Raw genomic sequence first — 12,436 nt, 5'->3', positions numbered from 1 at the left:
ATTCCTACAGGAGCTATGGAGTCCTGAGCACTTGCTGTCTACATGCCTGCAGGAATTCATCCCTGCATCTCCTCTTAAAGCTGAGTGCCAGGTAGTAAGTAAATTTACCATATCCCCCAAAATCAGGACCCTGAAACTGAAAACAGGAGTGGCAGAAAAAGAGGGAGCTCACCTGCCAGTCAGGGGGAACCTGGGCCCCAAATCCAAATGCAGGGAACAGCTTGTCTCTGTGGGAGGACAGTGTATTGGGCAAGAGGCAGTGAGGGGACTGTGAGCCCAGAGGCTGAAGCATCTGCAGGGAGCGGGTATAGCCAAGAGAAGCAGGTACTCACGAGTCGTAGTCCTGAACCACGCTGCCCACACTCCACAGTGCCATCAGGTACTCATTGACCCCTGTTGGACTCAGGTAGTGTAGGGAGTCAGGTGAGGAGGGGTCTCCATTGGAGCCAGTGAAGTCCACGCCCACCTGGGAGGAGGTGAGGAAGGGAGCTAAAGACCACCTTGAGCCCCAGACCTATTCTCTTGCCCTTGGTAAGGCAACTTACAGTGAAGTTGATCTGACAGCCTCCCATCACATAGTCCAGAAAGGAATACTCTGTTTCTACCTGCAAATGAAACCAGGGTCATGCCTGGGATGACAGCAGTTGATGTCATGGAGCTCAGGAATCAAAGCCTTGGTTATATGGGCTTTTGTCTCACCCGGCAAATCTTGACACAAATAGTTCCAGAGTTCTTGTAGCTTTTCTTTTTCTGCTGCTTCTCAGGGTGGATGCATTCAAACTCAGCCTGGTGAGGACAGAAAAATTAGGGTAGGAAATTCTCAGAGCATCAGCCAAGGACTCGAGCTGCCTTCTCCTCCCTCTCTAACCCCGAGCTTCAGCTATCTAGGTCCATTTCCACACCCATGGCAAGACCAGCACTCACCGGGACTGCTTGCAGCTGGGCCAAGCTGGTGTGGAAGGTACCGATGAGATCATGTGACCCATCACTGTCATAATCGGAGCATCGCACCTGAGGGGAAGGTGTGTGTGGACATAAACGAGTCAGGTGGCAGATGAGAATAAGTCCCTCCCCAGGTTCTCTTCCCCAGCGCAGTCCATGCAGGAGACAAGCTCCTCACCTCGATGGGTGTGCTGGGGTCCCCACCACAGAAATGCTGAACAGGGACTGAGAAACGCTTCCATGTAGGGTTCAGGTTGTTCTTGATGACCTGAAGGTGGAGGCCAAGGCCTCCAGTGAGTTCTGGCATGGCCCGTGAGGAGCTGCCACACTTCTCTACCCACCTGCAGTTTCTTTCTCCCCAAGTTCCAAACCTTGCTAGTCACAGGCCCCAGGAGATTCTCTCCTACCCCAACCCACCCAATCCCAGGGGTCTCATACCTCAGATCTGTACACCAGGTGCCATTTCGCATCATGCTGGCGGAAGAACTCCAGAAATGGATCCGATTTTCCCAGGAAGTCCTGCCAATGCGAGACCCCAGTTACAAAACTCAGGAACAAACCACCACTATGCCATATCTCTGTCCACACCCCCATCCCCCATATACCATCCTTGGCCCCTTAACTCTTGGATTACCAGTGCCTACTTCCAGACACACCTTCTTATCTAGGTTTCTGGCCTCTATCTCCATGGTCACTACACGATTGTCCTTCAACTCCTGAGCTGAGACCTAGGTAGGGGAAGACTACATCACCTCATGAATTCACTGATGTTAAGTCCCTCCCCAACCCTTGTTGGGTTCCTTACCGTGATGGTCCCCTGCCCAGCGGGTTTTCCAGGCTTCAGCATCAAGGGGAGAGTCAGTACCTGGCTGGACACAATCTGGGGCAAAGCGGGGAAGGGAGTTTCAGGATAACAGGCAGGGTTAGGTCCTGCTTGCCGCCTACCTCCAGGCAGGCTAGGTTGTCTCACGACCTGTGTCTGAAGGATCCTAATCCCCAGCCCTACATACCTGTCCTAGGGAACACTCAGCACCCCCTAGGAAGTCATCATCCCCCAGCTCTGGTGTCTTGTTGTCTATGTCATAGATTCCAAAGCGTAGCTTCTGAACTGTCTCAAAGTGGTACTCAAGCTGTAGGGTCTTGGAGAACTCAGGGCTTGAGCAGTTCCGCACTCGTTCAGTCCGGCCAAGCTGTGGGCAGAGGCCAGTAAGCATCACAGTCACAGCCTCCACCCCAAAACACAATATTAGACTCCCTCCACAACCTTAACCTCCATAATCTGCCTCACCTCAGCCCAGCTACCCCCTCCCACATCCTGTAAAAGGACGCAGAGTGGGTCAGACTTGGAGCCGATGTCCTTGTCAATGAGATGGTCACAGGAAATGGACAGCTGAACCAAGGTCACGCAGTGGGCCATCTGAGGGAAAAGAAGCTGGGTCAAGCACCAGGGAGCCTTCTCTCCCGTTCCCTGACTGCAGGTCCCAGCTTGGGACCCAGGCAGGGCTGAGCATACGTCTACCCCCATGACACCCAAGGAAGAAAAGGCCTTATAGCCTCCAAACTCCTCCACCCCCAGGTGAGCTCACTGGCACAGAAGATGGCGGTTACAACCAACCCTAGTCTGAAGATATTGAAAAGGGGTACTAGCCTCCATCTACAACTGTAACCCCAAACTATCCTCACCCTAAAATTTGTCTTAATACCAAAAGGGCTGTCCAAACCCAGACTCCAATCTTGGTCTTTGCAAAGACCAATAAATCTTTCTGACCCCCTTACTGGTTCCAGGTCAGACCCTAATCCAAGTTCTGATCCTAATATAACCCCAAATATAACTATGATCCACAAAGTATCTTCTTCCAGTGATTTCTCACTAACCCTGGGGACCTAACTCTTGGGGTGGAGTTATGATCCCCCTACTAATTCTCCTCACCTCTAATGAGTGCTAATGTCCAACTCCTCACTATTTCCACTGCTGCCGCCCAATCTAAGCCATCACTGTTTCTCACCTGGCTTACAGCATTAGCCCCTTCAACTGGTCTCCCTTATTCTATGCCATCTCCACCTCCATTCCCCCATCTCCACCCCAGCAGGCTATTCTAAATACAGCAGTCAGGCTGATCCTATTAAAACATAAGTGAGGCTGGACACGGTGGCTCATGCCTGTAATCCTGGCACTTTGGGAGGCCAAGGTGGGTAGATCACTTGAGGTCAGGAGTTTGAGACCAGCCTAGCCAACATGGTGAAAGCCCGTCTCTACTAAAAAAAATACAAAAATTAGCCGGGCATGGTGGCGCGTGCCTGTAATCTTGGCTACTCAGGAGGCTGAGGCAGGAGAATTGCTTGAACCCAGGAGGTGGAGATTGCAGTGAGCCGAGATCATGCCACTGTACTCCAGCCTGGGCAACAAGAACAAGACTCCATCTCAAGAAAAAAAAAAAAGTGAGGTCTTATCACACCTCTGCCTGAATCCTCTAATACTTCCCATTTAGCACTGCACTTAGAAAAAATCCAAACTTGGCCAGATGTGGTGGTTCACGCCTGTAATCCCAGCACTTTGGGAGGCCAAGGTGGCTGGATCACTTGAGGTCAGGAGTTCAAGACCAGCCTGACCAACATGGTGAAACCCCATCTCTACTAAAAATAAAAAAATTAGCTGGTGTGGTGGTGGGAGCCTGTAATTCTAGCACTTTGGGAGGCTGAGGTAGGAGAATCGCTTGAACCTGGGAGGTGGAGGTTGTAGTAAGCCAAGATCGCGCCACTGTACTCCAGCCTGGGCAACAAAGAAAGAAAAGAAAAAATCCAAACTATACCATGGCCTATAATGTCCTGGAAAGTCTAGATTTCTTTAACCTGATCTCCTAATATCATCTCTCTTGCTCACTCCATTTCAGCCACCTTGCTTGTCACTCCTCAAATAAGCCAAGTTTGTTTGCTCCTTCTTTTGTGAGACAGAGTCTCATTCTGTCACCCAGGCTGGAGCACAGTGGTGAGATCTCAGCTCACCACAACCTCTGCCTCTTGGATTCAAGCGATCCCTCCCACCTCAGCCTCCCAAGTAGCTGGGACTACAGGTGTGCACCACCATACCCAGCTAATTTTTTTTTTCTTTGTTGAGACAGGGTCTCACTATGTTGTCCAGGCTGCTCTCGAACTCCTCAGATCAAGCAATCCACCCACCTCAGCCTCACAAAGTCCTGGCATGATAGTGTGTGCCACCGCACCCAGCCAGCCAAGTTTGTTTCTACCCCAAACACTTTGCAGTACCTGGAATGTATTCTTTCTCTGCATTATATCCACATGGCTCACTGCTCCCTTTCCCCACAAGTCTTTACGCAAAATAATCTTCCCTGTTTTATATATATACATATATAGGCTCTCCCTTTTAGCCCCTCTAAAATTTCAACCACACTGCCCCTGACATTGCATACCCCTTTTCTGCTTTTTCTCAATGTCTAATATTATATACATTTATTTACTGTTTCCCCTACTAAAATATAAACTCTGTGAGAAAGGAATATTTAGCTGTTCTGTTCATTGCTCCATCCCAAGCACCTAGACAATATGTATTTGCAGAATGAAATCTGAAAGTTCATTTCCAGTCCCAGTTCCCTACCCAGCCAGTTCCAAACTAACTCATGTCTTGCCCCTCTAACCAGGCAGCACCATGCTTCTCTGATTCACCCCCTCCCTCTGCTGGAAACATTTTCTTGCATGGAGCACCATGACAACACCTGGGTATTCCATCCTCCTGCAGTCACCATAACAATCACCCTCAGACCTCTTGTTATCCCTGTGTCCCCCTTGGCCCATACACCTGAAGACCACTCCGCCAGCAGTGCACATGAGGTTAAATCTTTCACTGAGCTTCACCCAGCATTCCAGGTTTCCCAGAGCTATACATTGAGATGCCTCCAGCCTCAGCCCTCCCCTATACGAATCCTCAGTCAATCGCTCCTCCCTCACAGCCCACAGTACCCCATCTTGGTCTCTCATAGTCTCCATCTGGAATGCTGTTATCAAAGTTGGAATGCGAAGAGTTCAACTTGCTTCACATACTGCCCCTCCACAGCACCCTGGCCCCTGCGTGAACGCTCCCAGTGACAGAAAACCCAGTCTTACAATCCAATCATCAGAAAGTCGAGGTCCATACAAATCCTACCCAAACTGACCTAACTCTATGGAATTCTTACTTCTACCTGGTAGGTGTTCTTCCCCAGCTCCATGGGAAGGCGTTACCCTATCTCCCTATGAGAACTCATCTGATACGTGGAAGCTGTGAACAGTCCCAGCTGAAATCTGGAGAAACAGCCCCAGTTCTTTTGACTGTTGCCCCTAGAATGTGGCCTGCAGACTCCTGACCATTCTGATCACTCCCTTGGAGGTTCCCCAAGGACAGACCCAGAGCAGAATACATGTTCCCTCAAGGGATCAGGATCACAGCTTCCCCCAAGTCACAACCTGAATTCCACGCATGTCACCTCACATGCTCTCCAAGGCAGTGTTTACACAGTACGGAGACAAATAAAAAAGAATGCTCATTTCACTAATGCTGGGAATAGTGAAAAACCTAAGCCAGCCTAAAGGTCTGTCGACTAAATATGATACATCTGAACAACGGAATGCTGCATAGTGGCTACAAAACAAGACAGAACTATATTATATTGGTATCATATGAAAAAATAAAAAATAGGCTGGGCACAGTGACTCACTGCTGTAATCCCAGCACTATGGGAGGCCGAGGTGGGCGGATCACTTGAGGTCAGTTCAATACCAGCATGGCCAACATGGTGAAACCCAGTCTCTACCAAAAATACAAAAATCAGCTGGGTGTGGTGGTGCACACCTGTAGTCCCAGATACTCGGGAGGCTGAGCCAGAAGAATCACTTGAACCTGGGAGTTGGAGGTTGCAGTGAGCTGAGATCACGGCACTGTACACAAGACTCCATCTCAAATAATAATAATAACAAGAAGTGTATGACCATTTTTTACTTCAATTGTAAACCTCCATTTTAAACTTAATTGTAGGTGTATCTTTATAATAGATTTGAATACAAACATAAAATAAATAAATACACACACAGAAAAATGGAAGATACACCAAATGTTTTAGGTAGCTCAAAGGAGTGGAGGATGAGAATTTTGTGAACTCCATACTTCTGTATTGTTTCAATATTTTATATTGTTTTGTATTTTTTAAAAGGCCTCATATAAAAACAAAAACAAAACAAGCAAAATAAATAAAAAGGCCTCATTAGCTTCTCCCCCCAATCCACACCTCAAATCCTCTTTACTGTTCATTCCAAGCCCAAACCCTCCATTTCCAGTTCAACAGCCCCTACCTAACTTCAGGCCTTATTAGAGTCTCTTGCGTCCTGCTTGGTTTCTGTCCTAGCACTGCCCCACCCGGTCATCCCAGATGCCAGCTTTCAGTCTCTATACTAAGTAAAAGCCCTGTAGAGCTGCCTTTAGGTTCAGAGTCAAACTCCCTACCAAGGCTACCTTGCTGCACAACTCCAAAGGACATACCTACATAGAACTTGGTAGTCGCGCAATTTGATAACCCTGCATCCCTAGATCAACCTTTAAAGCCCTTCCCTGTTTGCCATCAGCTCTACGTCCTGCCGCTCACTCGCCCACCCAACTAGTCATCCAAAGTTATTTCTGGTTCATCTAACACACATGCCTGACTTTCCTGCCTAGCAAATGTCCTGTCATCCATGGTTCTAATATGACATTATTCCTTTATGAACCCTTGCCCATTTTCCCCAAGAAGGATTTTTTTATCTCTACTCTGGATGACTGCAATGGTTTCCTCATCAGTGTTTCTGCAATCACACAGACATTTCTGGGTTTATTCGTCAAACAGAAACCTGATCATGTCATTTCTCCACTGAAAACTCTGGAATGCCTTTCCAAAACACTTAAGATAAAACCTAAAGTTCTTACCATGGTCTTCAACAAGGCCCTGCAAGACCTGACCCTTGCCTAACTAATCATCTAGCCACCCAACTATCCTCCAGCCAGGTTGGCCTTTCTGATCCACATACACCTAACACCAACCTTATTTACCACCTCAGGACTTTTGCACTCTGTCTCCCTCCTTACACTCCAGAAAATAAGTTATACAAGATTAGTAACTCTGGCTAGCTCCAGGACCCACAACAGTATCTACGTATCCTACAGTAGATAGTAAGTATTCAGTGACTGACTTAACATTGAAGCCACACCATAATTTTTACTTTTGTCTGTCTACCCTGTAAACTGTGGGCTCCTCGAACTGGGGCTGGATATTATCTCTGTATCACTAGTATTAGTGCTTAGTATATAGGGTACTAAACCATTTGCTGAACAAATGGTGAATGTGCTTTTGCTCAAGTCACACTTCAGGCCTTGAACTAATGTGTAACAGTAAATCTCCCCTATCCTGATCTTATACAGTTCAACTTTAAAATTTAAATGCAGGACTCCTACAATTCAATTAAAATGGACAAAATATTTGATCAGGCACTTCATAAAGGAAAATATGTGAATCAGAAATAGTGATCCACAGCGTTAGTTATCAGGGTAATGAAAAATAAAACCACAATGAGATACTGTTACATACCCACCACAATGGCTAAAAGTATAATAAAAAAGACCACCACCACCAAATGCTGGCAAGGATATGAAACTCTCATATATTGTTAGTGAAAACATTAAATGTACCACTTTGGAAAACAGTCTGGCAGCTTATCAAAAAACCTAACATACACCTAGCCCAAGAGCAATTCCACTCCTAGGTTTTTAGCCAAAAGAAATGGAAACATTATGTCCACAAAGATTTGTATACGAATGTTCCCAGCAGCTTTATTCACAATAGCCAAAAACTTGAAACAGCCCAGGTATTCATCAATATGAGAACAAATTGTGATGTTTATAGAAAATATTCAGCAACAAAAAAACTATTAATATCTGTAACATGAATAAAAATGAAGAATAAAGTAAAACAGATTCCATTTATGAAGTTTCAGAACAGGCAAAACAAATCTGTGACGTAAATATTCAGAATACTGGTTGTCCTCCCTTCTCCCCCAGGGGAAGGGCAGGTATTAACTGAGCAGAGGCAGAGAGCTCTCAGTGGGAAGGGAAACGTTCTTAGCATTCTAAGAATGTGGGTCACAGGAGTGTGGGCATTTGCCACTTCCATCTAAAGGAACACTGAGTGTACGCATCTGATTGTAAAATTTTACCAAAAAAACCCCCACAAAAACCCAACAACCCATAAACAAATGTTGCACTAAAGTTAAGGCATGCTGAAATGTTTCGAAGTGTACTGATGCGTGCAACTTTTTTGAAATGCACCAAAAAATAAAAGTTGTTGTTGAAGAAATGTGATAAAACAAGATTTTAAATTGTAGGATCTGAAACGGTGGATATATGGGTGTAATTTTTTTTCAACTTTGCTACATGTCGAAAATTTTCATAATAAAATGTGGGGGAAATTATTATTATTATTTTTGAGACACAGTCTCGCTCTGTTGCCCAGGCTGGAGTGCAATGGGGCCATCTCGGCTCACTGTAACCTCTGCCTCCCGGGTTCCAGCGATTCTCCCACCACAGCCTCCAGAGTAGCTGGGATTACAGGCACCTGCCATCATACCCGGCTAATTTTCGTATTTTTGTAGAGACAGGGTTTCACCATGTTGGGCAGGCTGGTATTGAACTCCTGACCTGAGGTGATCCACCTGCCTTGGGTTCCCAAAGTGCTGGGATGAGCCACCGCACCCAGCTAGGGAAATTTTTAATTGGAGAACTACAGGTCCTCCCGGTAAGAGGTTGTTGTGAATGACAAAAGCATTAGCAGTGATTATTTGGGGTGGTAAGATTACAAGCAACAACTGGAGCTGCTGTCTTCTCACTCCATGACTTTTCAAATGTACCCAAAAGAGATGCCCTTGGTCTGGGCCAAACACATGTAGTGAGTGGGCTACGATTATCTTCCTGTGTAGGACTCAATTCCTGGTGTACTATTCCTTCCTAATCATTACCATTATACCACTTTTCCTGGACTACATCCTTTTTCAGTTTTTTGAACCCAGAATCAAACCCCAACATACCATTGTGGGCTCATGTGTGCCTCAGTAGCATAAGGGACTGGACTCTCACTGATGTGATGCCCCCTAAGGTGGCCTGGCTTCCATTCTGAAGTCAGAGCTTCCTGTGCAAGCATTTTTGTTCTTCACAGATTTGTCTCCTTTTCTTTCTCATTGGAAATCACAACTCTTTAGAAACAAATCTTTTCCACCTGTAGTTTTCTATCCTTTGAGCAGTATTTCCTTTAAATGATCTATAAACCATGGGATTATTAATCTCTTCCAAAACATGTTTCATCTCCTTTGAAATCTACCTCTAAGCCTACATCTGCTTAGAAATCTGTGATTAAAACTGTTCGTGTCACTCTTCTGTCCTACATCTCTTGAACAACTACCTACTTTAAACCAGATTCATTTATTTTTCATATACTGCCATTATAATTAGCCCCATGGGACTTTCAACCTCCTTTTTAGGACCAAAATCTTCCAGAACCATATTAAATATCACATTCGAGTCAATAAAAAAAAAGTTTAAAATTTTATCATTTATTTTTGTGATATTTGTGCACTCTTTCATCACCAAGCACATCTTGGCTGGATGTCTGTAATAGTCTTAACTGGTTTTACCATTTCCACTCTCAGTCCCCTATCTGTTATGTTGAAGTCATAGACATTCTCTGACTCTAATCCAACAAAATCCCAATTCTTATAATCCTATCAAAATGTATAATTTGCTTATTATGTATTTCTCCTCTTGGACTGTAACTTCAACAAGCAGAGGGACCAGATTAGCCTTGCTTCTGTGCCAATGCCTGGAAAATAGCATGTGTCTATTGATATCTGTTAAATTTATGAATGCTAGGAAAAGAGTAATAACTCAAGGATCCTCAGAAATGACCCAAATCTAGCTCTGACCTGCTGCTGAGACACCAAGAGAGAAGTAGGCTTTCTAGGAACATCGAACACAAAACACCAGTTTATCATCTCTATTATGTCCCCACCCCGCCACCCTTCCATTTGGGGCTAGTTGGGTGCTGAGAATGGAACAGCTGAGTCCACAGCTCCAACATTTTTCTGCCTCTGCTTTCTACCACTTGGGAGTCACCCTTTATAGTTTGTTTTCTTCTGTTTACTCCTGCCAACCTCGGTGTGCCCTAGCAGGGCACATTCTCTGTCCCTAAGAAAGGCATACTCATTCCCATTTTTATAACTTAAAATTCACAGTATGTGAGAAATAAAAAGGAACTGAGTGACCATCTAATTCAAGTCGCTCGATCCAAGGCATAGAGGGAAGATGTGGTTTGGCTAAGGCCACGTATATGGTTAAGTGAAGACTGGAACTCAAATATTCTGATTCCTACCTAATCTCTAACCTTGGACTGTTGTTAAGACTTTTTTCTCTTTGAAAAGCCCCCTTTCTATATTCAATTGCAATCTGATGCAGTGGGCAAGAGTGTGGGTTCTGCAGTGAAGTGACCAGGCTCCAAATACTGGCCTTACTCCTTGCTAGCCACAATAATGACGTACTACAACACTAAATTGATGTCATATCTATATAACTTGGGCAAAATACTTAATCTCACTAAACTTCAGGCTCCTCAGGTGTAAAGTGGGGGATAGTATCTATTTCTTTAGATTAATATAAATAATGTATGCATGGTGCTTAGTACAGAGTCTGGAACTGCTGTGATCACGTGTTAGCTATTATCATTATCCTTCAAGCCTAGCATACATATGTTTCCCTTTTCATGATCTTTCCATACTCAACTTCTCACTCTGGGCTACTATATTCAATTCATGCCACACATCTGTCGATGTTTCTCCAGCTTTTTGCCTGTCAACTAAATGATGAAACTCTTCAGAATAAATACTGTTGCAGCTTCTCCTGCCACACAGCACATACCTGAGCACATAATGGGAATTCAAATATTTGAGGGAAGTTTGTGGCAATGTGCTGGCGCAAGCTTGTATGGCTTGCAAGAGCCAACTGTTATATGTTAGGAAATTGTGTAAGTAGGTGGCTTTGGTAAGTTTAAAACTACAGAAATTGGGCAACAGAAAAAGTAACAGCTTCCTTTCCCCTGCCAGCCAGTTTACCAGCATACTACTGTCGATAGGGAATCCCATTCTCTGCTACAAGGGAGTAACTTGCACTTCATTTTCTATGGCTGCCCTTCCCCTGCCTTGGGAGGTTCTAATTTTCCTATTCATAACCTAGAAGATTTTTCCTGGGTCCAGTGGGATCTAATTCAGTGCCAAATGAGCTGAAATTCATTCATCAGTCCCTAACACTTCCCTCTTCCACTTCCAAAGCCCTAACCAGGAAAGGCACCAGCCTGCAATTCCCAATTCCTTATCCACCCCAGGTAATGACCAGAAGTTGCACAGAGGCTGCAAGAACATGGTATAGAGGGCTGAAGGTCTGGGTGGCAGGGTCACTCCTTTAATAAACCAGTGTCATGCTCACACTCCTGTTGCCTACCTTGGCATGCTGGATCAATCAGCTCACAGATGCAGGATCAAGTCTTGAAAGCCAATCAGAAAATCCTCCATAGGCTTACAAAGGACCACCCATTGAACATGTTTTCCCATAAGATTGAAAAGACAAACTACACCGACCACCACCACTCTTCTTTTCCTTTCTGGCCTCATCAAAGGACACGGAGAAGGCAGACAAATTTTCTTATCCCTACTTCTCTAACTTGGGGATTCTCCAAATTTACATCAGCAGCTCTAAGGATATTCCTCATAGGTCACAAACTGAACCAAAATATGAAAATCCTTTCTATAAAACTACACGTTCCTTATTCATGAATGGTGCTTCTAAACTGAAATTTTCAACAATAAATTTGGTTTAGATCCATGTAGTACTAAGGAGTCAGGCTGACACAGTATTTGGCAACACTACAAAGCTTAAGATGTGCACACAAAAACTAAAAGGTGGGAAAATATGAAAAAGAAAATGGCCACAAGGCTTCCCACTTTGCTGTACTGGGTGATGGTCAAAAACAAAAAACCGGAAGCCACTAATCTGACTCCAACATCCCCAAAGGCTTATCCAAAGTTCAACAAATCTAACCACTGTACAACTAACTCTTAAAAAATAACTTGAGGACAAAACTGGATATGGAGAACGAAGCAAACTGAGGAGGAATAGAGTCTTCAAAAGCAGGATGGGGGAGGTGAGGGCAATCTGGCTGCACCACCTGTCACCCCATTAATCACCCCAGTTGATGTGGCTGAGCTGCCTGGCTAGGTGGGTGTCCCCTGCCTCTCTCACTGCTTCACATGCATCCCTCCTGAAGCTGCATGCTCCATCAAAGAGGACAACCATGCCTGAGACAGGAGGACTGGTCCTCAGTCAAGGATACACGAGTAGCTGTGCTCCCCTGCTAGAACCTGCAAACAGGCTCTCAAGAGT

General features: G+C 45.1%; 1 protein-coding gene across 9 annotated transcripts in view; it reads right to left on the bottom strand.

The window, feature by feature from the left end:
* Positions 1-12,436, bottom strand: part of LOC105496276 (RNA-binding protein 12) — a 38,722-nt gene that overhangs the window by 4,456 nt on the left and 21,830 nt on the right. For 8 of the 9 annotated variants that reach the window (XM_011766536.2, XM_011766538.2, XM_011766534.2 and 5 more), the window contains 11 exons: positions 2,231-2,359; positions 1,953-2,132; positions 1,748-1,822; positions 1,599-1,670; positions 1,381-1,461; positions 1,121-1,210; positions 925-1,011; positions 700-786; positions 546-605; positions 333-466; positions 173-227 (listed from right to left, as the gene is read on the bottom strand). In XM_011766536.2, coding sequence (XP_011764838.1) covers positions 173-227; positions 333-466; positions 546-605; positions 700-786; positions 925-1,011; positions 1,121-1,210; positions 1,381-1,461; positions 1,599-1,670; positions 1,748-1,822; positions 1,953-2,132; positions 2,231-2,359 — 1,050 coding nt within the window. Of the gene's footprint in view, positions 1-172; positions 228-332; positions 467-545; positions 606-699; positions 787-924; positions 1,012-1,120; positions 1,211-1,380; positions 1,462-1,598; positions 1,671-1,747; positions 1,823-1,952; positions 2,133-2,230; positions 2,360-12,436 lie in introns of those variants that run through there. The other variant, XR_003021433.2, reaches the window with a different exon arrangement.

Source organism: Macaca nemestrina, chromosome 15 (genome assembly GCF_043159975.1).
Source record: "Macaca nemestrina isolate mMacNem1 chromosome 15, mMacNem.hap1, whole genome shotgun sequence".
NCBI lineage: Eukaryota > Metazoa > Chordata > Mammalia > Primates > Cercopithecidae > Macaca > Macaca nemestrina.
Note: the sequence above shows the minus strand (reverse complement) of the source record. Positions and strands in the feature narration are given on the sequence as shown.